A 23058-nucleotide genomic window follows, 5' to 3' on the forward strand; every position below is an offset into this window, starting at 1 on the left:
CAAATTTCTACAGGAGGTTCATTAAGGGTTACAGTCAGGTAGCGAGCCCCCTGACTGCCCTGACCTCCACTAAAGTCCCCTTCACCTGGTCGGATCGGTGCGAAGCCGCGTTTAGGGAGTTGAAACGCCGGTTCTCGTCTGCACCAGTTCTGGTGCAGCCTGATCCTAATCGCCAGTTCATAGTTGAAGTGGATGCCTCTGACTCAGGGATAGGAGCCGTGCTGTCCCAGAGCAGGGAGTCCGATAAGGTTCTCCACCCTTGTGCCTATTTTTCCCACAGGTTGACCCCGGCTGAGAGGAATTATGACGTTGGCAATCGGGAACTCCTGGCGGTGAAGGAGGCTCTTGAAGAGTGGAGACACCTGTTGGAGGGAGCGACGGTGCCCTTCATGGTTTTCACGGACCATCGGAACCTGGAGTACATCCGGACCGCCAAGCGGCTGAACCCCAGGCAAGTCCGCTGGTCACTGTTCTTTGGGCGCTTTGACTTCCAGATTACATACCGCCCCGGGACCAAGAACCAACGATCGGATGCCCTGTCCCGGGTGCACGAAGAGGAAGCCAAGGCCGAGTTGTCGGACCCAACAGAGACCATCATCCCTGAGTCCACTGTCGTGGCCACCCTCACCTGGGACGTGGAGAAGACCGTCCCGGAGGCCCTGACACGGAACCCGGACCCGGGGACCGGCCCAAGGAACAAATTGTACGTCCCACCAGGATGCTGCACGGGTGATTCTGTGTCTGGAGGTGGAGGTTCTCCCTCCCGGAGGAACTAAGCTTTACACGATTGCTGGGTGTGTATTCACACACCCACCATTAACTGTTTCTGTTTTCTGCCAGCAGTACCGGGTCTGACTGCTGAAGACAGTGGCCACCTGGGGCGCAGGGCTTGGCGGCTCTGGTGTTCTTCAGATCCGTTGGTGGTGGAAGCTGTGTGGGATCCGGCTCTTCTCTCGCCAGACGTCTTCTATCTTCGAGCCTGCCCACACGTCACCTTGTGTATAATTTACAATCCACATTATTGTTATTGTCTGTATTTCGTTGTGCGATTCACAACATTAAATTGTTACTTTTGGCTTATCCATTGTCCGTTCATTAACGCCCCCTGTTGTGGGTCCGTGTCACGACACCTTCCCAACAATTGTTATGGGAAGCGTAGGAGACTGAAGGCTTAAAGCCATAACAGTTTTCATATCAATGTGAGACCAGACTCACTTCCTTGTTTGTGATATTGCTGCTCCTATATGCTTGTATGTAACTTTTTGTCAATAAATAGGAGAAGCAAATGGGCGGGGCCCTTCAGAGCTGACAGGATGGTTGGTGATGAGGGTTAAGCTTGTTTGCTCTCTCCTGATCAGGAAAAGAAATTCAGTGTCTCTTGCATGATTATTTCTGTGTGTTAACTGAGTTGTTCTTTTCAGGTTCAACTCTGAACAACTCTGACAATAGAATTATCAGAAATATGAGTTGTTTAATCTCCCTTCGTCGATGTTTATAAGTGTGAAAGAACCTGATCTGATTTTATATATTATTTTTGCTTAATAAACTGTGCTATGTAGTCAAGACTATTTCTATTTAGTTTTCTTTTGTCTGTATTAGCATATCTGATATTGGAGTAATCCAGAAGTAATTGAAAGTAATCAAATTACATTACTTTAATATTATGGTACTTGGATTACATTACTGACTACATTTTTCAACAGGTAACTAGTAACTGTATCGGAATACATTTTTAAAGTAACCCTCCCAACCCTGCCTGTATGTGAGTTGAGTGTTCAGGTGTTGCACAAGTTTACTACGCAAGTCAAATCTGATCTGTGTGACAAGCGTGACATATTTCTGTTCAGTGACTCAGTGGCGGTCAATGTTTACTGACCATGACTTTGCAAACAGTGCTGTGAACGTTGTAGAATCTATGGATACCCTTATTGTCCCACTTGAGAAGCTGAGTGAGGAATTGCACTGTCTGGAATTACAGTTGTTCTGGATAAAGACTAAGAGCCAGACTTGGACTCTGTCAGGAATTTATTGAAGTGTATCAGAAATGTACCTGTATGTGGCGAAAGACTAGTACTAGTACTAGACTAGTGCTAGACTAGTACAGCAGGTACTAGAGCTATGTGCACTCTGTGCACATAGCTCTTGGTCCATGTACCATCCCATACACCCCGTGGTATGTGTGTGGTTTTATTTGTGTGACACAGCGTGACACATCAATGACTAATTATCAAGAGTTTTACCAAACTATACTCTGGTCCACCTGCTACGTAAGGGCATTTATTTTGAAGGAAACAAAAACAAAGTGCACTGTTACACTATAAATATGCTGGATATTGACAACGAATTAGGTTTTTAAATTTTTATTTATTTATTTATTTATTTAATTCTGTAAACGAGCAACTGCCCTGTGTGTTGCTGGAACAGCAGTCTGTCTCAACCTGGGGTTTTCAAAGTGTGGGAGAGTGAGCCCCCCTCAGAGAACAAATGAATAGCTGTGCCCCCCATCGACACACATACATACAATTTCAACACATAAACGGGACCAACAAGAAAGATACACACACACACACACACACACACACACACACACACACACACACACACACACACACACACACACACACACACACACACACACCAGAACAGACATAAAACTGGGGCCGCACACACACACACACACACACACACACACATCCCAGACACATGACAAGAGCAAGGGGCGCGCCCACACACACACAAGCACACCACTGCAAGAACAGACACACCCCCACACACACAGACCAGAGGCAGGCGGAAGTGCACATGGGGACAGACATGACCCACACACATAAACACAGCACAGAGACAGATAAATACGAGGTCTGTGATGAAAAAAGCGGTCCTTTTTATTTTTTTCAAAAAATAAATGGATTTGATTCATATGTTTTTACGTCAGACATGCTTGAACCCTCGTGCACATGCGTGAGTTTTTTTTGTGGGCAGGCCTTGAGTGAGGAGTGCTCCACCCCGCCCGTCGGAATCTCTTTGTCTGAATAGCTGCTGCGGACGGCGTGCGTTGCTTTATCAACATTTTTTCTGGACCTGTGAGGAATATCCGAGTGGACACTATTCGAGAAATAAAGCTGGTTTTCGGTGAAAAGTTTAACGGCTGATGAGAGATTATGGGGTGTTTCTGTCGCTGTAAGGACTTCCCACGGAGCGGGACATCGCGCAGTGTTTCCAGGCGCCGTCGTCGGCCTGTTTCGACCTGAAAACATCCTAATTTAAGGCTTAATTCACCCAGGACGTCGTGAGAGAACAGAGAAGATTCAGAAGAGGCCGGCATGAGGACTTTATGCGAACATTCCACTGTTTAAGGACATTTTTTAATGAAAGACGTGCGCGCAAATTCGCCGAGTCGTTTCCGTGAAGTCTTGGCAAATCTGTGTGCGCCGCGACAGGAAAAACACCTCCGTGTTGAAAACCATTTGTAAAATTCAGGCGGCTTTTGATGGCTTTCAACAAGTGAGTAACTGAGAAATTGTTTAACAGCTTGGGCATGTTCCAACTTGCCCGTTAAGGTTTCCAACGGAGGTGTTTTTCCTGTCGCGACCCCCCGCGGTCGGGTCTGGCCCGACATGCGACTCTGCCCACATGTTCTTTCATTACAAATTGTCCGTTAACAATGGAATGTCCGAATAAACTCTTCATGCCGACTTCTTCTGAAAGTTCTCTGTTCTCTGACGACTTCCTGGGTCAACAGAGCCTGAAATGTGGAAGTTTTCAACTTGAAACGGCGAGACGCTGCCGCCTCGAAGCGCAGATCGCCGTCAGGTGCCGTGGGCCGTCCTTACGGCGACACTACCAGACCAAAATCTCTCATCAGCCGTTAAAATTGTTACCGAAAACCAGCTGAATTTATCGAATGGTGTCCACTCAGTTGTGCCTTACAGTTTTGAAAAAATTTTGATCAAACAAAGCAGCAGTCTCTGAGCCATTCCTAAACAATGAAAAAATCGACGAGAGGGTGGGTGACTCCTCACTCAAAGACTGCCCACAGGCGAATGACGTAACCGACAGGCGTGAAAAAACTCTCGCATGCCCACGAGGGTTCAAGCATGTCTGATGTAATCACACGTGATTCAAATCCATATGGTTTTTGAAAAAAATAATAAGGTCCGTTACTTTTATCACAGACCTCGCACATAAGACCGGACCAATCCACAACAAAATCAGGCCCATTTGTGGTCAATCCTGTGATTAAAGAGCAATCATATGTTGTTTCACCAGATGAAGTTCTTCCCAAATGCATGCCTGGAGCAACACATGGATCATAAATGTATGATTCACCTTTTGTCTTCTCCTCCACCCAGTTGTTAATGTGGACTCTGGCTGCCTCTGAGTTGTTTTTGAAGTCCATAGGTTCCAGACTAGCATCATAGTACTTCTCAGTGTTTTGTATATACTCCTGGATGAATGAAGAACACATTTAGTAATTTTAATAACATGAAGTAAATAGTTATCTCAATTTATTCTGCAAATATAGAGTCAAAAATAGTACTGCTACCATACAGGCAGAAGATGTGTTTAACATGAATGTGGAGCTCTTTAAGTACCAGCATGAGTGGAGACTGTGCGCTGATGTGACTGGAATTATAAACTTGTTTCATACTGCAGATGTCCAGTGCAAAGCAACAATGAAGCCCTATCAAAGATTGTAATAAACTAGAATGGCACTCAGCATACATCCTTAAGGGCCCCTTCACACATAGTACGAATAAGTACAACTCAGAACGACTCACGGCATAACAGCTCGTATGAGCGAACCACGAAAACATCGAGTCGACGTGCAGGCTTGAACGATGCCACTGCAACAGTTTGTGCAAGCGGGAACAAAGTGCAAGCAGCTGCGCAATGTGTAACCACATCGCACAACTGCTGTGAAAAAGAATAAATAAAAAATACATGCCGCCCATAGGATTCAAACCTGCACTTTCCAAAAACTCTGATTGCCAGCCAGAAACTTTACCACTGAGCTACCATCGCTGCCCTGTGAAAGGTGTGGGAAAATGCCAGATATCAAGAAGGACATGGATCTATTTAAAAACAACAACAAAAAAAACCCCACATACCATATAAAAACACTGCATTTTATTGAATCCCTCTTATCAAGCGGGCAATGATCCGTCTGTTCCTCTGTAGATGACCCATGGTCACAGGCATACAGTCATGAAATTACATGAATGAGAAGCAGGATGCTCTTATTATGTCCACATCTGCTGGCGGTGTGTCCAGCCAACACACGTCTTGTGGATGGTGCACCACAGGACAGACACCGCGTCATGTGGAACAGAGCTCACATGGGTGGCATGACATTCAGATTGCCCGTTGTGTGCTATGATCTGACAGTCTGGATCACCTGGGGTAGCCTGTCAATGTGTGCAGTGTGCTTGCTGCAGCCCATTGCAACAGCAATATATGTTTTTATGCATGTCCACGTGATGACAGCAACCATACACACGCGCGTCACAGTGGACAGTTGTTAGTTAATGTCCGTCCAAACACGGTACGTGTTCCCCAGACGTCCAGAACCACAGATCACCACAGCCGCTCCTGTGGGCGGACACACCCCCTGTCAGTTCAGTGCACACACCAATGTGCCACTGTGTCTGTTTGCAAAGCCACACTCGTGGGACACTTAGACAAATTTCACATCCAGCTCCACAGTGATCGTCTGCTGACTGTTGTGTTAATTGTGAGAATGGCCAAGCAAGCAGTGTTAGATGTTCATGTGTGTCACCCGGAATTTGGCCGACACCTGCCGCATTAGGGATCAAATGGGCTCTCACAGCACACATTCTGTCTTTCAGCCACTGGTGTGCATAAATAGTTGTAGCAACAGGTGTACAAGGCATTAGAGGCAGCTACGATTTTACACGCATTGCATACAGTTCCTGCCTCATGCGCATTTCATGCACAATTCGACCAAATTCGCACTATGTGTGAAGGGGCCCTGAACCAAGGCTCATCTTGCTGTGTCTATAATTGTAAAAATTGACAAGTCTGGGGCCTCATGTACAAAGCGTGCTTACGCACAAAAACCTGGCATACACTCATCTCCACGTCCATGTGCAAATGTATCAAAAGCGACGTGAGCATGGAAATGTGTGGTGCATCACACAAACATTGAGGCTGGCGTATGCACATTTCTACAGCTATTGTTCCACTGTGGACATGTAGATTTGACGCAGGGAACTGTTAATAGTGTGAAAACAAGAAGTCATCAGAGTGATGTGCATGTCAGAGATACAATGATGAACATTTAACACACCCACGTGTTTGCAATTATATGGATGAATATAAAAGCGCGTGCAAAGTGATGCGTAAAATGGCACTAACAATGGTGTTGTTAGAAGACCTTGCAAATGGTGCAATCTGACATGAGCGTGTATTCGGAGAATGCGAGGATTTACTTCCAAATGAAGATAACTGGCTCATAAACTGATTTCGATTGCCAAGACCACTGTTACTGTAGTTGCGCACATAATTGTGGTCGGCCCAGAGTGCAATATGGCGAGGAGCCAGGGGTTGTCTGTGTGCACACAGGTGTTGACCACGCTGGGCTTCCTGGCATCAGGGGCATTCCAGCGTGAGCTGGCTGATTGGTCAGGAGTGTGACAGTCAACCTTGCACTGAGCCGCAATCATCCAAATGTCATCAGGTACATTCCAACATTACAGCACGTTTTGCAGTAAGAATCTAATTGGCGCTATTAACTGCACACATTTTTCTATAAAAGGCGCCATCACATGATGTTCAAATGTTCAAATCATATGTTGAGGCTGCAGGGTGCACATTGGGGGGGGTGCTTGTGTTAAATTCGTTTTTTCATATAATTGTTCCGAACGAAAACCAGCGCGGAGACATTTGGGGATGTGCACATTCAAATATGTTTTTATTATTAATGTCTTTTGTTTTTATTTTTGCTTGATGGTGAGCTGCAGAGCTTCTTAACAGGCCTCCTGTGTTCAGTATTTGTCAATAAAAGCATGTGTTAATTATGAATGGTCAGCGGAGGCGCGCCTCACTGTTTTAACGTCGGTGTGTGCGCTGTTCTGCGTGTGTGTATGTGTGGCCTCACACACATGCTTCGTAGCTCCCACGAACATTTTTCCAAGTTTCATGATTAATCCATTTAACAGCTCACCAAATAAACTGTCCCTGTGTGTCTCCATGTAATTTCCATTCATCTACAGCAGGGGTGGGCAACGAGGGCCGAGACAGTGCAGGTTTTTCTTGCAACCAGTCACCTCAACAGGTGGGTTGCTGATGAGCTTCTCCCCTGAACATAAACACCTGATCTTTAATGAAATCACCTGCTGAAGTGATTGGTAGATAGGAAAACCTGCAGTGTTCGGCCCTTCATGGCACATGATTGCCCACCCCTGATCTACAATATAATTTCTTGTCTGTGTTCATGTTGTCTGATGTGATGTTGTGGGGAATCCCTGCTCAAAGGGCCTATTTACATCAAATTGTATATTTAAATGGGGTGTGGCCAGGGAAGTGTTTGGTTCCACTCTCAATTCTATGTTCAGTGGGATGTACAAACAGAACGTGCATGAATTCATGCCTACACACACTTTCATACATCTGAATATTTTTGTGCTTACGCCAGATTCAGGGTTTTGGCGTCTGCCAACTTTTAGTAGAAAGTCCACACACGTCTTTGTACATGAGGCCCCAGGTCTGGGGGGCTGGTGGCATACCAATCACTTTAGGAGACCACCCTGGGTCCTGTTCCATCCCCTTTTCCAGTTGATGGGGTCTTCAACACAGAAGGACATTTTTACTGGATCATGCACAGAAAAACATGCCACATGATCATCATGTCAAAGCTGGGGATCCCTCATGATGCAAGTTGTTTTTCTTATCTGAATCTCCCTCATCTGTTTGACAAAAAGATATTCCAGCAGTGCCCAGGGATACGACAGAGACACCATGTACCAAAGACATCCAGTCATCACCTTAGGTGTGTAAACTATGAAAAAGTGCTGGTAGAGAGAAAATGTGCACATCAGCTCTGAAATAATGTGTCCATGGAGGTGTGCAATACCATACAAGGCAATCTACTCTGGAATTTTTGCCTGAAGTTGTACTGACCCACAGCTAAAACTGAATTTCCCCCAGAAGGATCTACGGTCTTGGAGAAGGAATTTGGCTCCCCCTTCTCATCTATCTACCCCCCCCCCCCCAGCCTGCTGTTGCCTAGCAACATCAGACTTTACACACACACGGACAGAAACCGACAGAAACTTAACTCATCTGCACATGACGCATGTCTCCCTCCCTCCATCCCTATTACCTCCCACCCCTTGTGTCTCTCCATTCCCCTCACCCTGGCTTCCTCCCTGCCACCTCGAAGGCAGCACGGTTTTTACTGCTGCAGCCTTCAACACCCCAAGCTGGGCGGCGTGGGCTCCTCCTGCTGCGGCCTTCACCCACTTTTCCTCAATTCAGATGAGGGACTGCTTCAAGTTTAGTGCACATAAACAATGTCAAATGTATATGTGTTGTCTTTAATTCTGATGTCTGCCATTATTACGGTAAACTAGCAATAACTTTGGATTAATTGCTGTATTTTGTCTGAGGTAATTGGAGTGTAAACGTAATTTTGTTGTTGTTGTACTCGTGTAATGACAATGATGATAACAATGACAATGACAATCTCATCTCTCATCTCAATGAATTTATAATGCCAAGACAGCTGGTCAAACAACAGAAGCTGACTCCACAGTTCAAACCAGTATCCCATTCATTCTTCTGGGCTCATTGAATCCAGTCACAACACAAAATTGCGTACAAAAATCTGGCAGATGACCCATATACATTTTACAACAGCCTACAGTAGACTGCAAACAAATAAATTAATAAAGCATATCATGTCAATTTTTTAAAAGATACTTTAAAAAATTGACAAGATACTTCATCTGCATCGTCCCAGTTCAACTAGCTGTAAGTCGCTGCCAGCCCAGCTCGGGAAGTAACCTCTGATGGACTCATGACCCATCCAGGGGGAGTGGTAGACTCTTATCCACTGCACGGTTTGGAATCTGGGGCTAAGCACCTACATCATTGAACCTCAGTGCTTATGTAAGACTTAGTTATTCTTCTGTCAAATCATGAATTTTGGAATCAAACTAAGTAATGTAAAAGGTGAAACCTGAGCTGTGCGGTTTACTGCGTCATACACTCACAGACACACCTTTTTGAACTGGAAGGACAGTTCTCCAAACAGCCTGTTGGCCACGCTCAGCTCATACGGAACTCCTGCTTTGTTGAGTTCACGCAGCAGCTTGTTAAACTCAACATGGATGTCATCTGCTTTGTTCTGGCGTGGCGTGCAGCACGGGATCTGACAGATGCTCTGCTGTGTAACCAAGATATGCCGCATTTAAATCATGTTAATGGAACAACTGCAAGAATGACTTTGTAGGGGAACAGCTGAAAAGTTTTACTTTTTATGAATAAAGACAAGAGTAAAATTCAATGAAAATATTCAACTGATAATTGATAGTAAATGTTACTTGAGTTATTCTTTTAGATTAACTAGTATATGCAAGTAAAACTTACTTAAGAATTCTCCTTGTAAAATTTACTTGGAATTTCTGACTGAAAAAACTTGCCTAGGTTTTTTCAAGTAAATATCACTCCAAATTTTTTTTCAGTGTACCAAATGGGGTAAAAAAAAAAAAAAAAAACTTGCACATAGTTCATAAATCAGTATAACATTTATTTTTGAACACATTTTACGACAATGCTAGTGTATGTAACAAATTCCCAGTTTAGTACCTGAAATATGGAAACAGACCAAACAAAGGAAATAATGATGATATAAACAACCATACATTTTTTTTAATTTATTTTTGCTTTTTTTTTTTAAAGCTTCATTTTCAATTTTAAAGGCAACAGGAGAACACCCAAGAGCAAATAAACAAATAGAAATTATTCCCGTAGCATTGTCTTAAATCTTCTTACCAGATGAACCAACAACAAATATTAATCATTTCATATTTATGATGTTACCACCTTTATCCAATACTGTGCTGTATATGTGTCCTCACCTGCCTCTGCGTTTGCATCTCCAACCCCTCTGCAAAGTTGAAGTGAAGGACCTGCAGGTGCCAAGGTTAACATCTGTCATCACAAGATTACTGTTTAAAATTGGACACATACACGTGTGAGCTACACTGTTGTTCAGCAGGTTAAAAATGTGTCAAGTACCAGATTCTACAGCTCTCTTAATTGGCTGCAGAAGGACTTTCTTTGCCACATGCACACACTGAGTGATACATGTGTGCAATTGCTGTGATTGTCATATATTAGAATTCGCGGGTGAGATCACATTATAATATCAAAGCCAATCACTTCTGAATAAAGTTGGACAGAAAGATCAGGTATTGTCAAAATCTACAGTACTTTAAAACCCTCTGCAAGTCTTTCAGGTGAGTCTGTAGCTCCTCCCACCTGAACAAAACAAACAAACAACAAACATCTTGGCCAGATCTAGTCTTGATCATCCGGCTCCTTTTTCTAACTCTACACTGTAAAAAGACAGTCTGGATTCAAGCACGTGACTTGAGTGTAAGTGAGGGAGCCACTGAGTATTTTGTTGATTGGCTAAGAGGTTCTATGGCATCATTGAGACCTAGCATGGTCAACATTGGAGGAAAAAATATTTTGGCCTTTGAAAAAGCAACACTACATCACCAACCTCCATAAAATTTAAAACAAAAATAACTCAAATGCTTGCAGCTTTTACTGGAGCATTTGTCCTGCACCAGCTGCATCACCATTTCCACAGCACCCTCTGATGGTCAGAATCAAAAGGCATGCTGGTCACCAGTCTGGCATGTCTGACTCCTGTGCAGGCAGCCTCCCAGATGAAGGTGAATCTAGCCCAGACCTGGTCCAGACCTAACACAAGTGGGCCAGATGTGGACCAGACTCGTGCCGGATCACTCTGCTGCTCTCGCCACCATTTGGAACAAACTCTGTCTTTTTGAGAAGATACTGTGCAATTCAAATAAGCAAAAATATAAAATGTAAATGTAGGCGTTTACATTATATTACATATTAATTTTCCTGTGACACTCCTGAAACAGACTGATTAATTGTCCTGGTGGCTTTTTTTAGGCTCTACATGGTAATTACAGAGACGCCTAAGTGTTCTTCAGCAGCCCAGTTTCACAGGTCGTCTTCAGACATGTAACAACAGGACAGGTGGTTTCAGTGTCACTGGTGAAGACAGAGTGGGTGAGTCAAACCTGTGTAGGCAGCTCTCTCCTGTCACATCTAACAGCACCAGCCAGAACACACCACGACTTGGCACTGAAACCAGTCCTTACTAATGTGCTCGGCAGCACAGCAGTTTATCTCTATTTATCATGAACTCATTTGAACTTAGTGGCACTGAACTGGTGATCTTCAAAAAAAAAGAGAAAAAAAAGTGGTGAAACACTATCATATGATCAACTGGATCCAGATGACCTGAAGACATATTTCAATGTGTGCCCATGCAAACGCTTGTGTGTTGAGAAGTTTGTGTCACGTTCATTTTCCTGGAGACGTGTGTTGGTGTACCTCTGAGATCTGTGCAGCGGTGTTGCCCCTGGTCCCCAGCAAGGTCATGGCCAGGGCTGAACTGATGCTGAAAGAAGAGTAGAAAATGTTTCCCTTTCTCTCATCCTCACTTAACTTTTTGTACAAATCCAGGCAGAAGGCTGTGTTGGCCATGCTGAGGGAGATCGGTGCTGACATGGTGTCTAAGTTAACACAGAAAAAAGAACAATAACCTTCATATTGCATGATGTCTGCAGGAAAAAAGTATGTCAGTGGGTGAGTGAGTGAGTCAGTTATGCGTCCCACTTTGTGTAAGCAACAACTCAAAAACAGTAAAGTGGATCATTTTGTAATCCAATAAAATAAAAGAGCACAAAATGAGGATGAAGTGATTAGATGGAGGGGAACTCATGCACCAAATCAACCATAAAAGCAACTATGTTTTGCCACCTGCTGGTATGGGGAATGCTGATTGGACAGATGTGTTTTAACTTGCTAGTTTGTCTGTCACCTACTAAAGACAAGCTTGTTCTTGTCAGTGCGCTCCACCCACTATCACCCACCTTCATGTGAACATCAGCTACATTAAGATAGCAATGCGAGGGAAAACATAATCCCCGCCTAGAATACTTAAGGGAATATGGGAAGAAATGTACCACAGAACAGAAAAAGCTAAACCAGAACTGAACAATAGATAGACCAGGCATCCGAGGAAGATGTCAAAATTTTCACTGGTACTGCAAATTTGTGTTGGCAAATACTGCAATAACTTTGTAACACTAGTGTTACAGCTATGAGAATCGATCTGGACCAAAGGCCAGTAATTAGAATCGATCTGGACCAAAAGTCAGTAATCAGAATCAATCTGGATCAAAGGTCAGTAATTACAATCGAGCTGGACCAAAAGTCAGTAATCAGAATGAATCTGGATCAAAGGTCAGTAATCAGTAACGATCTGGACCAAAAGTCAGCAATTAGAATTGATCTGGACCAAAAGTCAGTAATCAGAATCGATCTGGATCAAAGGTCAGTAATTACAATCGATCTGGACCAAAAGTCAGTAATCAGAATGAATCTGGATCAAAGGTCAGTAATCAGTAACGATCTGGACCAAAAGTCAGTAATTAGAGTCGATCTGGAACAAAGCACAGTAATTAGAATTGATCTGGACCAAAAGTCAGTAATCAGAATTGATCTGGATCAAAGGTCAGTAATTACAATCGATCTGGACCAAAAGTCTGTAATCAGAATTAATCTGGATCAAAGGTCAGTAATCAGTAACGATCTGGACCAAAAGTCAGTAATTAGAGTCGATCTGGACCAAAGCACAGTAATTAGAATTGATCTGGACCAAAAGTCAGTAATCAGAATTGATCTGGATCAAAGCTCAGTAATCAGTTATGGATCAATCAGAATCCCATTGTAACACTAGTGTTTTGAGACACTGCGCTGGAGTACTATCAAAAGAAAAATGTCAGTTGCTGTAGTGAATGAGGCCTCCGTGGCTCATCAGCTGTTTCAAAAGGAATGTTCTATTTGATTTGTGTCCACTCATTACTCACTCAGTCATCTTCAACCGCTTACTCCAATTAAGAGTCATAGAGCTGAAGCCTATTCCTGTTGTGAAAGTGTAGGAACACGGACCCACAACAGGGGGCGTAAATGAACGGGCAATGGATAAGCCAAAACAGTAACAATTTAATGTTATGACGTGCACAACGGAATACAGACAAAACAGGTTTGGAAAAACAGTCAATTATACGTTGAGTGACATGTGGGCAGGCTCGAGGATAGGAGACGTCCGTCCAGAAACTAGCCGGATCCCACACGGCTTCCACCACCAACGGATCTGAAGAACACCGGAGCCGCCAAGTCCTGGGTCCCCAGGTGGCCACCGTCTCCAGCTGTCAGACCTGGTACTGCTGGCAGAGAGAACAGAAACAGTACAGATGAGTGTGAGTTCGCACACTCAGTAATCCCTCAGTCCGTGTTTCTTAAGGAGGGAGAACCTGCACCTCCAATAACACACTTGTGCAGCTCCTGGGAAACCACTTATCTGGTTGGGGTGTGAGGCGAAGCCGTCGCAATCCACACCAAACGCCAATACAGCAGACAAGGACACCGTCACAGGAAAACGGCTGCAGATGAGATCAGACTATTGTTCGGTTTAGATACAGCAGAGAATTACCTTTATGGTAGTTGATTTCTCTGTGGGGAGGTGGAGTTGCAGTCCGGCCTTTATGGTGATGGTGATGAGTAGCGGATGAGTGACAGCTGGTACTGATGATGAGTGACAGCTGTCACTCCCGGTCGCTCCGACGCCCTCTCGTGCTTGAGGCCCGCACTTCAAGCAGGGCACCATCTTGTGGTGGTGGGCCAGCAGTACCTCCTCTTCAGCGGCCCACACAACAGGACCCCCCCCCCCAACGGGCGCCTCCTGGCGCCCGACCAGGCTTGTCCGGGTGTCGTCGGTAGAAATCGGCCAGGAGGGCCGGGTCCAGGATGAAGCTCCTCTTCACCCAGGAGCGTTCTTCAGGTCCATACCCCTCCCAGTCCACCAAGTACTGGAAACCCCGGCCCTTCCAACGGACATCCAGGAGCCGGCGCACGGTCCAAGCCAGCTCCCCGTCGATGATCCAGGCAGGAGGCGGGGCCGGGCCAGGGGCACAAAGTGGAGAGGTATGGCAGGGCTTGAGTCGTGACACATGAAAGACGGGGTGAATCCGCAGTGAAGCTGGCAGCTTCAGCTTCACTGCGGCCGGGCTGAGGATGGTGAAAGGTCCTATGAACCTGTCCTTGAGCTTCTGGGATTCCAGCTGCAGGGGGATGTCCTTTGTGGATAGCCAAGCCTCCTGCCCGGGCTGGTATGCAGGGGCCGGGGAACGCCGGCGGTCTGCATGGGCCTTGGCCCTCATCCGGGCTTTGAGCAGGGCAGAGCAGGCGGTACGCCACACCCGACGGCACCTCCTCAGATGGGCCTGGACCGAGGGCACCCCGACCTCTCCTTCCACTAGCGGGAACAATGGGGGCTGGTACCCCAAACATACTTCAAACGGGGAGAGGCCGGTAGCAGATGATACTTGACTATTGTGAGCGTACTCGATCCAGGCCAGATGGTTGCTCCAGGCCGTTGGGTGCACGGAGGTCACGCAGCGGAGGGCCTGCTCCAAATCCTGGTTTGCCCGCTCTGCCTGTCCGTTCGTCTGAGGATGGTACCCGGACGAGAGGCTTACGGTGGCCCCCAGTTCCCTCCAGAAACTCCTCCAGACCTGAGAGGAGAACTGAGGACCACGATCCGAGACGATGTCCGATGGAATCCCATGCAGACGCACGACATGGTGGACCAGGAGGTCTGCAGTCTCCTGGGCCGTCGGGAGCTTCGGGAGGGCCACGAAGTGGGCCGCCTTGGAGAACCGGTCCACTATCATGAGGATGGTGGTCATGCCCTGGGATGGCGGGAGGCCCATGACGAAGTCCAGGCCGATGTGAGACCAGGGGTGATGAGGCACGGACAAAGGCTGGAGGAGGCCTGGGGCCTTATGATGGTCTGCTTTGCCCCTGGCGCAGGTGGTGCAGGCCTGGACGTATTCCCGGACGACGGCTTCCAGAGACACCCACCAGAAGCGCTGCCGGACCACTGCCACGGTTCTTCGCACCCCTGGATGGCAGGAGAGCTTGGAACCGTGACAGAAGTCTAGGACTGCAGCCCTGGCCTCTGGTGGGACGTAAAACTTGTTCTTCGGACCGGTCCTCGGGTCCGGGTTCCATGTCAGGGCCTCCTGGATGGTCTTCTTCACGTCCCAGGTGAGGGTGGCCACGACAGTGGACTCAGGGATGATGGTTTCCGTTGGGTCTGACAGCTCGGTCTTGACTTACTCCTCGTGCATCCAGGACAGGGCGTCAGATCGTTGGTTCTTCGTCCCGGGGCGATAAGTGATCTGAAAGTCAAAACGCCCGAAGAACAGTGACCAGCGGGCTTGCCTGGGGTTCAGACGCTTGGCGGTCCGAATGTACTCCAGGTTCCGATGGTCCGTGAAAACCGTAAATGGTACCGAAGCTCCCTTCAACAGGTGTCTCCACTCCTCCAGAGCCTCTTTCACCGCTAGGAGTTCCCGATTGCCGACGTCATAGTTCCTTTCAGCCGGGGTCAACCTGTGGGAAAAGTAGGCACATGGGTGGAAAACCTTGTCGGACTCCCCGCTCTGGGATAGCACGGCTCCTATCCCTGAGTCAGAGGCATCCACTTCAACTATAAACTGGCATTTTGGATTAGGCTGCACCAGAACTGGTGTGGTCGAGAACCGGCGTTTCAACTCCCTAAACGCGGCTTCACACCGATCCGACCAGGTGAAGGGGACTTTAGTGGAGGTCAGGGCTGGCAGGGGGCTAACTACCTGACTGTAGCCCTTGATGAACCTCCGGTAAAAATTCGCAAAACCGAGGAACTGTTGCAGTTTCCTACGGTTTGTTAGTTGGGGCCAGTCTCTCACCGCCGCAACCTTGGCCGGATCAGGGGCGACGGAGTTGGAGGAGATTATGAACCCCAGGAAGGACAAAGAAGAGCGGTGGAACTCGCACTTCTCGCCCTTCACAAACAGCCGGTTCTCCAACAACCGCTGCAGGACCTGACGTACATGCTTGACATGGGTCTCAGGATCCGGAGAAAAGATGAGTATATCGTCCAGATATACGAAGACAAACCAATGCAGGAAGTCCCGCAAGATGTCATTAACCAACGCTTGGAACATCGCGGGCGCATTGGTGAGTCATTTTAATGTAGAGGACATATTTACTGGTGTATCATCATCCTATCATCATCCTATCATCCTTTATATGTCTTGTTAATCACTTCAGAGGTGTTATCTGCTTACAAAAACAGCACTTTTAGATTTAGAAGTGTTTACGTCTTGCTACAGTTTACAACATATATGAGAAACATACATTTATGCAGAAATAAGCTGTTCTGGAGCATTTTCCACCATGCTGGATTATTTTAATTGAGAGAGCAGCCAGCTGACATCACCGTGCATCTCTACTCTGATTGGCTGTCGCCATGTGCTTCCCAGCATCCCTCCAGGGGAAACCTCCACGTGATCTATGCTGCTATCATAGACTGTATGGGTCAGTATAATCCTATCTGTTCTTCTGAAATTTTCCCTTTTGGGGAAACTATCAATTTTTTCTAGACAGCACAAATTTTGATCATATTGACAATGTCATATTATGAATCCCATACTTAAAGGCAATTAAATAAAATTATAGTGGTGCCAAAGAAAATTACTTTTATGACTTCACGCTTAAAAATCTGAAAGGCCGTACAACTTTAAAGGTTGAAGAATAATGAATGAGAGGAGCTTACAATGTTTCTTCTTCATGCACCTTTTTAAAGTCATTTAAAAATATATATATATTTATAAAAGGATGCTTTTGGAATAGATTTTTTTAGGGAAAAAAGTCTTTCTCACAACACACATTTTTAAACTGACTCATTCATTTGGTGCTTTCTCTTCCATTTTGCTGTGCATCTACAGGATTACCATTTACATTTTTATTTTCAATGAAGAACTCAAATTCATTACCTTTCAGAACAAAAGTGGAAATTAAATCACACAGAAGAATTATAACACTTTGCATGCTACAGAAATATTATCAGGCAAAGAATCCTGCGGGTTGCTGCAGAAAATAAGACCCATTCTCAATTTACCTTGTGTTGAAATCAGCCGACGATCAGTCTGTCATACCCAAACGTAGGTAGTAGAGTAAGCTACAACATGACACATACAAACCACACCCATCCGTAAAGTACACGCCCCCCAGTAAAGCGATTTACAGGAAGCATGTTGTTCAAAAGGGTGTGTTTTTCCAGAAGCCTCTCAGTGCAAAACTCTGCTAATGAGGGAGGGACATAAACTACGAGATCACTGACTGCTACTCAAAGCCTGACTGGATAGTATTATTTGAACATGACAAGATCATCATTGATTCTATAGGTCACTGTCAATCTGTTTAGGACAAAAATGTGGTGGCCATGTGGTTAGTGCACTTGGTTTCAGTGTGGAAAGTTCCTGGTTCAAACCCCACCACTGCCACATTTCTCTATGTAACGTGGAATTACATCAGAAACGGCATCTGTATGTCAAAAGATCCACCTTGGATTTGCTGTGACGGCCCCGAGTGCAAACGAGAGAGTAGCTGAAAGGACCTACTTTTTACTAATTAGTCCTAATCCAGTGGAGGCTAGTGATGGGTCCAGCAACACCGATGCGTCGGTGCATCCGTCGAGCTCAGAGCGAAACCCCGTGTCGGTGCGCGTATCGCTTTGCGAAAGTCACATGACCGATACAGGAACTGTTTCGAACTGACACTGACGCGCCAAAGTGGCCAAACTGTGATAAGAACCTAAAGAATCTCAGATCTTTTGTGGTGTATCATCAAATTCACCAAATGTCATGGAGCAGCAGCAAACAAAAAGGAAAGTTTTCGCCGTGTGGGATCATTTTGATGTCATATCGGAAAATAAGGCATGTTTTAATTTCCTTGTTTCATCCAGCTACTCTCAGGGTTTCCACTTGATCTATCTGAATTCAAATTAATTTCAAAGCGACTCTTAATTTACTATTCATATTATTTTCTGCAGGTTAAATGTCGCATTTGTTCAGTACAATTTTCCTATCTAAACAAGAGGACCTCCTCAATGCTGAGACATTATAGGGCCAGGTATGAGAATGAAGTCCCAGATACACCCAGGATGAACTCAGGTATACAGCCATTCTGCAATTTACTCAGTTAATTTATTGATAATTAATTCCTATTAATTTATCCTTTACCTTATTTTTAACCATCAAGCTTCCAGGAAGCAGATGCTGGATGAGGCTCTGCTGAGTTTCATCCTGAAGGACTGCCAGCCCCTCAGCACTGTGGAGAGTGAAGGGTTCAAGGAACTGGTTCAGGTCCTTCAGCCCTCATATATAAATAGCATTATTTGTTGTTGTTTGGAAATCATGTACTGAAATGCCACATTGTTGTTTTTAGATGTCATTTGGCAACATCTCGACATCGAAGGGGGCAGGCAGACCAAAAGTGCCACAGCTGATGCCATCCAGGAGGTGCAGAGGTATCTGGCAGAGGCCAATATTGCCAGGTCCCAGGATCTTCTGAGATACTAGGACAACCACAAGACAGTACATATCCAAACCTCTTCCAGCTGTCATTACAGTTTCTCTGCACTCCAGCCTCATCTGTGCCCTGTGAGAGAGTGTTTTCTAAAGCTGGAGAAGTTGCATCAAACAAGCACAACAGACTCAAATTCAAGACTTTGGAACAACTTCTTTTTTTGAATAAAAAATTGTAAAAGAAAAAATAAAATCCCAGTCCACAAGCATCCTCATTCACAACATGTTCACTTAGATTTTCACATTATGATACATGTTCACATTATTTATTATTAAAGATTTTAAATTTAACTGAAGATATGAAATGATACAAAATGAAATACAATGACTTAGATTATATTACTGTATGTAATTAAGCCATGAAATCAGTCAGTTGAACGTGTCAACTCGGGTGCCTGTAGGGATTTTTAAGGTCCAGCAGGTGTCAGTATTCAGTGACACAGTATCGACACAGTATCAATACAGTTTGGCAATATGTTGAAACGCTTCATGACGCCTCATCGACCCATCACTAGTGGAGACCATTTAGGTTCTGCAGCACCTGTTCATGTCCATATGTTGTCCATCAAATGTGTACCCCTTCAGTCAAAACCTCTAGGTATATCAGTTGTCGCTCCAAGCCCCCAGCTTGATGATCGACAGCGCATCATAATGTTCATATAATGAATGCGTGAGAGACATTTAGAACATTTCAAATTTTCATTGCACGCTTGCACAAAGCCACGCATGGTTTACAACGGTTTGTGACGAGTTTACTCTCCTGCACAGCAGAGGGCATGCACATGTGAAAATCTAATCCTAAATCCCATACCTCAACTTTTTTGGGAACAAGGGTGAGATGAAGTTCACTGCTGATTGTTAAAATTGATTTGTGCATTTGTATATGTATGCCCTCTATGCTGCTGACGAAATTCTCAATTTCCTCCACAGTTAAAATCCTCTCTCCATTATTCCTTGTTTTAATTGTATCAGCACTATGAGGAAAAGGAAACTGGTTATGTGGGATTTGACTTTGTGCCGTGAGTGTTGGGTTAGGTGACGGGAATCTTAAACATTTCCATCATCACCACAACAGTGAAAGCTCTTTGAAACTCTGGGATTTTCCATTATGAACCACTGGTTATTGCATTTAGACTTTTTGGGTAGCAATGCATGTGAATGTGCAACCTGCTCTCACGGCAAGTCGTGATTCAGCAGCACGAAATATACATTAATCTACTGGTTCGTGATATTGTGACGAAAAAGCGCCTCATTTTCATCACAACAGCATGAGTTCATTCTAATTCATTCCATGATGGCTGCATGAAATTAAAAGTGAAGCGGGGGTCGGGGGTGGTTATGGTTAGGGTTGGGGAAGGAGTAGGATTAGTAATAGTGAGTTTAAAAAACCCTGTCATGAAAATTTGACTCATTTCGTGACGGGAGGATGAAAAAAGGTGAGACTGGGCTGGAATATGACTTGAAATGAAAGGTAATGCACTCTTAATTTATTTTCATATTAGCATGGTCTAGACTCTAGTGGTTAAGCATTGGGCTTGAGACCAGAGGATGTTTGGTTCAAATTCCCAGCCTGACGGAAAAATCACTACCCAAATTACTGTACATTTTTCATTTGTCCATTAACTAATTAGAGCAGATCAGTTCTTTCAGCTGTTGATTAGCTGAACACACCTGACTGAGCTGATCTGCTCTGATTGTCAGAGATAAATGAAAAATGTACACTATTTTGGGTCCTGAGGGCCAGGATTGGGAACCACTGAATAAGCAGGTATTGACAGTTTGGTGAAGTTATCTCCACTGTTACTCCATGGTAATAGATGCTGGTCATAATTTTTAATGCCTGTACCCAAGACACTAACACCCAGTCTCTCAAAAAATAAAACACCTGAACAACGTTTATGTGTTAGGCACTATTCAGTGAGTGTCTCAAAACCCTTGGTCAAGGTCATTAAAATGATAATGCATAAAGCACCTATTCCTGTGTATCTGTTGTGAAAGTGTTGGAACACGGACCCACAACAGGGGGCGCAATGAACGGACAATGGAGAAGGTAAATAACAAGATTTACTTCTGTGAAACAGGCACAATTAATATAACAAACACAATTTGGGGTCGAATCCGCTGGTGTCGTGTGGGCAGGCTCGAAGGTAGGAGACGTCCGTCTCAGTCGAACCGGAACCACCCAGATCTCCTCTGCCACCGAACCCTGGAAATACTGGAACCGCCAAGTCCCGAATTCCCAGGTGGCCACTGCCTCCGCTCGTCGGATCCGGTACTGCTGGCAGGAGAGAGCGACAACACACAGGCGTGGATGACCGCACCCAGTAACGGAGAGGGGAGAAGCCGCCTCCACCTCTTGTCAAAGAACAGCAGGAAGGTGAGTACTTATCCAAAACAGTGAAGCTATCTGTAGTCACCAGTCCTGAAAAGGTTTAATAGGTTTAGCTGGTTAATATATATAAATGCAGAGAATACTACCTTAGTCTTAGGCGATATCTCGGCACTGAGGTGGAGACGCCGTCCTCCTGATATACCTCTGTGCTGAGTGGAACAGCTGTGTCTGGTGATGGGTGACAGCTGTCACCCAGGCTACTCCCATGATGCGGCAGCGCCCTCTGGTGCCTGGAGCCCGCACTCCAGGCAGGGCGCCCTCTGGTGGTGGTGGGCCAGCAGTACCTCCTCTTCAGCGGCCCACACAACAGGACCCCCCCCCTCAACGGGCGCCTCCTGGCGCACGACCGGGCTTGTCCGGATGGCGACGGTAGAAGTCGGCCAGGAGGGCCGGGTCCAGGATGAAGCCCTTCTTCACCCAGGAGCGCTCCTCGGGTCCGTACCCCTCCCAGTCCACCAGATACTGAAAACCCCGGCCCATCCGACGGACATCAAGGAGCCAGCGGACAGTCCAAGCTGGCGCCCCATCAATGATCCGGGCAGGAGGCGGCGCCGGACCCGGGGTGCAGAGGGGTGAGGTGTGAAGAGGCTTGATCCGGGAAACATGAAAAACCGGATGTATCCGCAGTGAGGCCGGAAGCTGGAGCCTCACTGCGGCGGGGTTGACGACTTTGAGGATCTTATACGGTCCGATGTACCGTTCCTGGAGTTTTGGTGAGTCGACCTGTAGAGGAATGTCCTTGGTGGACAACCAGACCTCCTGCCCAGGACGATACTTGGGGGCCGGGGCTCGCCGCCGGTCTGCATGTTTCTTTGCCCTCGTCCGGGCCTGCAACAAGGCAGAGCGGGCAGCACGCACACCCGACGGCACTTCCGTAGGTGGGCCTGGACCGAGGGCACACCGACCTCTCCCTCAACCACCGGAAACAAGGGGGGCTGATACCCCAAGCACACCTCAAACGGGGAGAGGCCGGTGGCTGATGACACTTGGCTGTTGTGGGCGTACTCGATCCAGGCCAGGTGGGTACTCCAGGCCGTCGGGTGCGCGGCTGTCACACAGCGAAGTGTCTGCTCCAGTTCTTGATTCGCCCGCTCTGCCTGCCCGTTGGTCTGGGGGTGGTACCCAGACGAGAGGCTGACCGTGGCCCCCAGTTCCCGGCAGAAACTCCTCCAGACGTGTGAGGTGAACTGGGGACCGCGATCGGAGACGATGTCTGATGGTATGCCATGCAGACGGACGACGTGGTGGACCAGGAGGTCCGCTGTCTCCTGGGCCGTTGGGAGCTTCGGGAGGGCCACGAAGTGGGCCGCCTTGGAGAAACGGTCCACTATCGTGAAGATGACGGTGTTTCCCTGGGACGGCGGGAGACCCGTGACGAAGTCCAGGCCGATGTGGGACCAGGGGCGATGAGGCACGGGCAGTGGCTGTAGCTGCCCTGAGGTCTTCCTGTGGTCGGCCTTGCCCCTGGCGCAGGTGGTACAGGCCTGGACGTAGTCCCGGACGTCGGCCTCCAGGGATGCCCACCAGAAGCGTTGCCGGACGACTGCCACGGTCCTTCGCACCCCTGGGTGACAGGAGAGCTTAGAACCGTGACAGAAGTCCAGGACTGCAGCCCTAGCCTCTGGTGGGACGTATAGTCTGTTCTTTGGTCCGTTTCCGGGGTCCGGGACACGGGTCAGGGCCTCCCGGACGGTCTTCTCCACGTCCCAGGTGAGGGCGGCCATGATAGCGGACTCCGGGATGATGGGATCCGGGGGATCCGACGGTTCCGTTTTGACCTCATCTTCGTGCACCCGGGACAATGCATCCGATCTCTGATTCTTGGTCCCGGGACGGTAGGTAATCCGGAAGTCAAAACGGCCAAAGAACAGTGACCAGCGGGCTTGCCTGGGG

At 46.6% G+C, this 23058-nt stretch overlaps 1 protein-coding gene across 2 annotated transcripts in view; it reads right to left on the reverse strand.

Moving 5' to 3' along the window:
- LOC117511769 (leukocyte elastase inhibitor-like) overlaps positions 1–17348 on the reverse strand; it is a 29815-nt gene extending 12467 nt beyond the window's left edge. The window contains exons 1-5 of one of the 2 annotated variants that reach the window (XM_034171674.1): positions 17306–17348; positions 11623–11804; positions 10104–10154; positions 9245–9406; positions 4330–4447 (exon numbers count right to left, since the gene is read on the reverse strand). In XM_034171674.1, coding sequence (XP_034027565.1) covers positions 4330–4447; positions 9245–9406; positions 10104–10154; positions 11623–11799 — 508 coding nt within the window. In that variant the 5' untranslated portion in view covers positions 11800–11804; positions 17306–17348. Of the gene's footprint in view, positions 1–4329; positions 4448–9244; positions 9410–10103; positions 10155–11622; positions 11805–17305 lie in introns of both variants that reach the window. The other variant, XM_034171667.1, reaches the window with a different exon arrangement.
- Positions 17349–23058: the final 5710 nt, after the last annotated feature.

The sequence above is a fragment of the Thalassophryne amazonica genome, chromosome 1, assembly GCF_902500255.1.
Source record: "Thalassophryne amazonica chromosome 1, fThaAma1.1, whole genome shotgun sequence".
In the NCBI taxonomy this organism is placed as follows: domain Eukaryota; kingdom Metazoa; phylum Chordata; class Actinopteri; order Batrachoidiformes; family Batrachoididae; genus Thalassophryne; species Thalassophryne amazonica.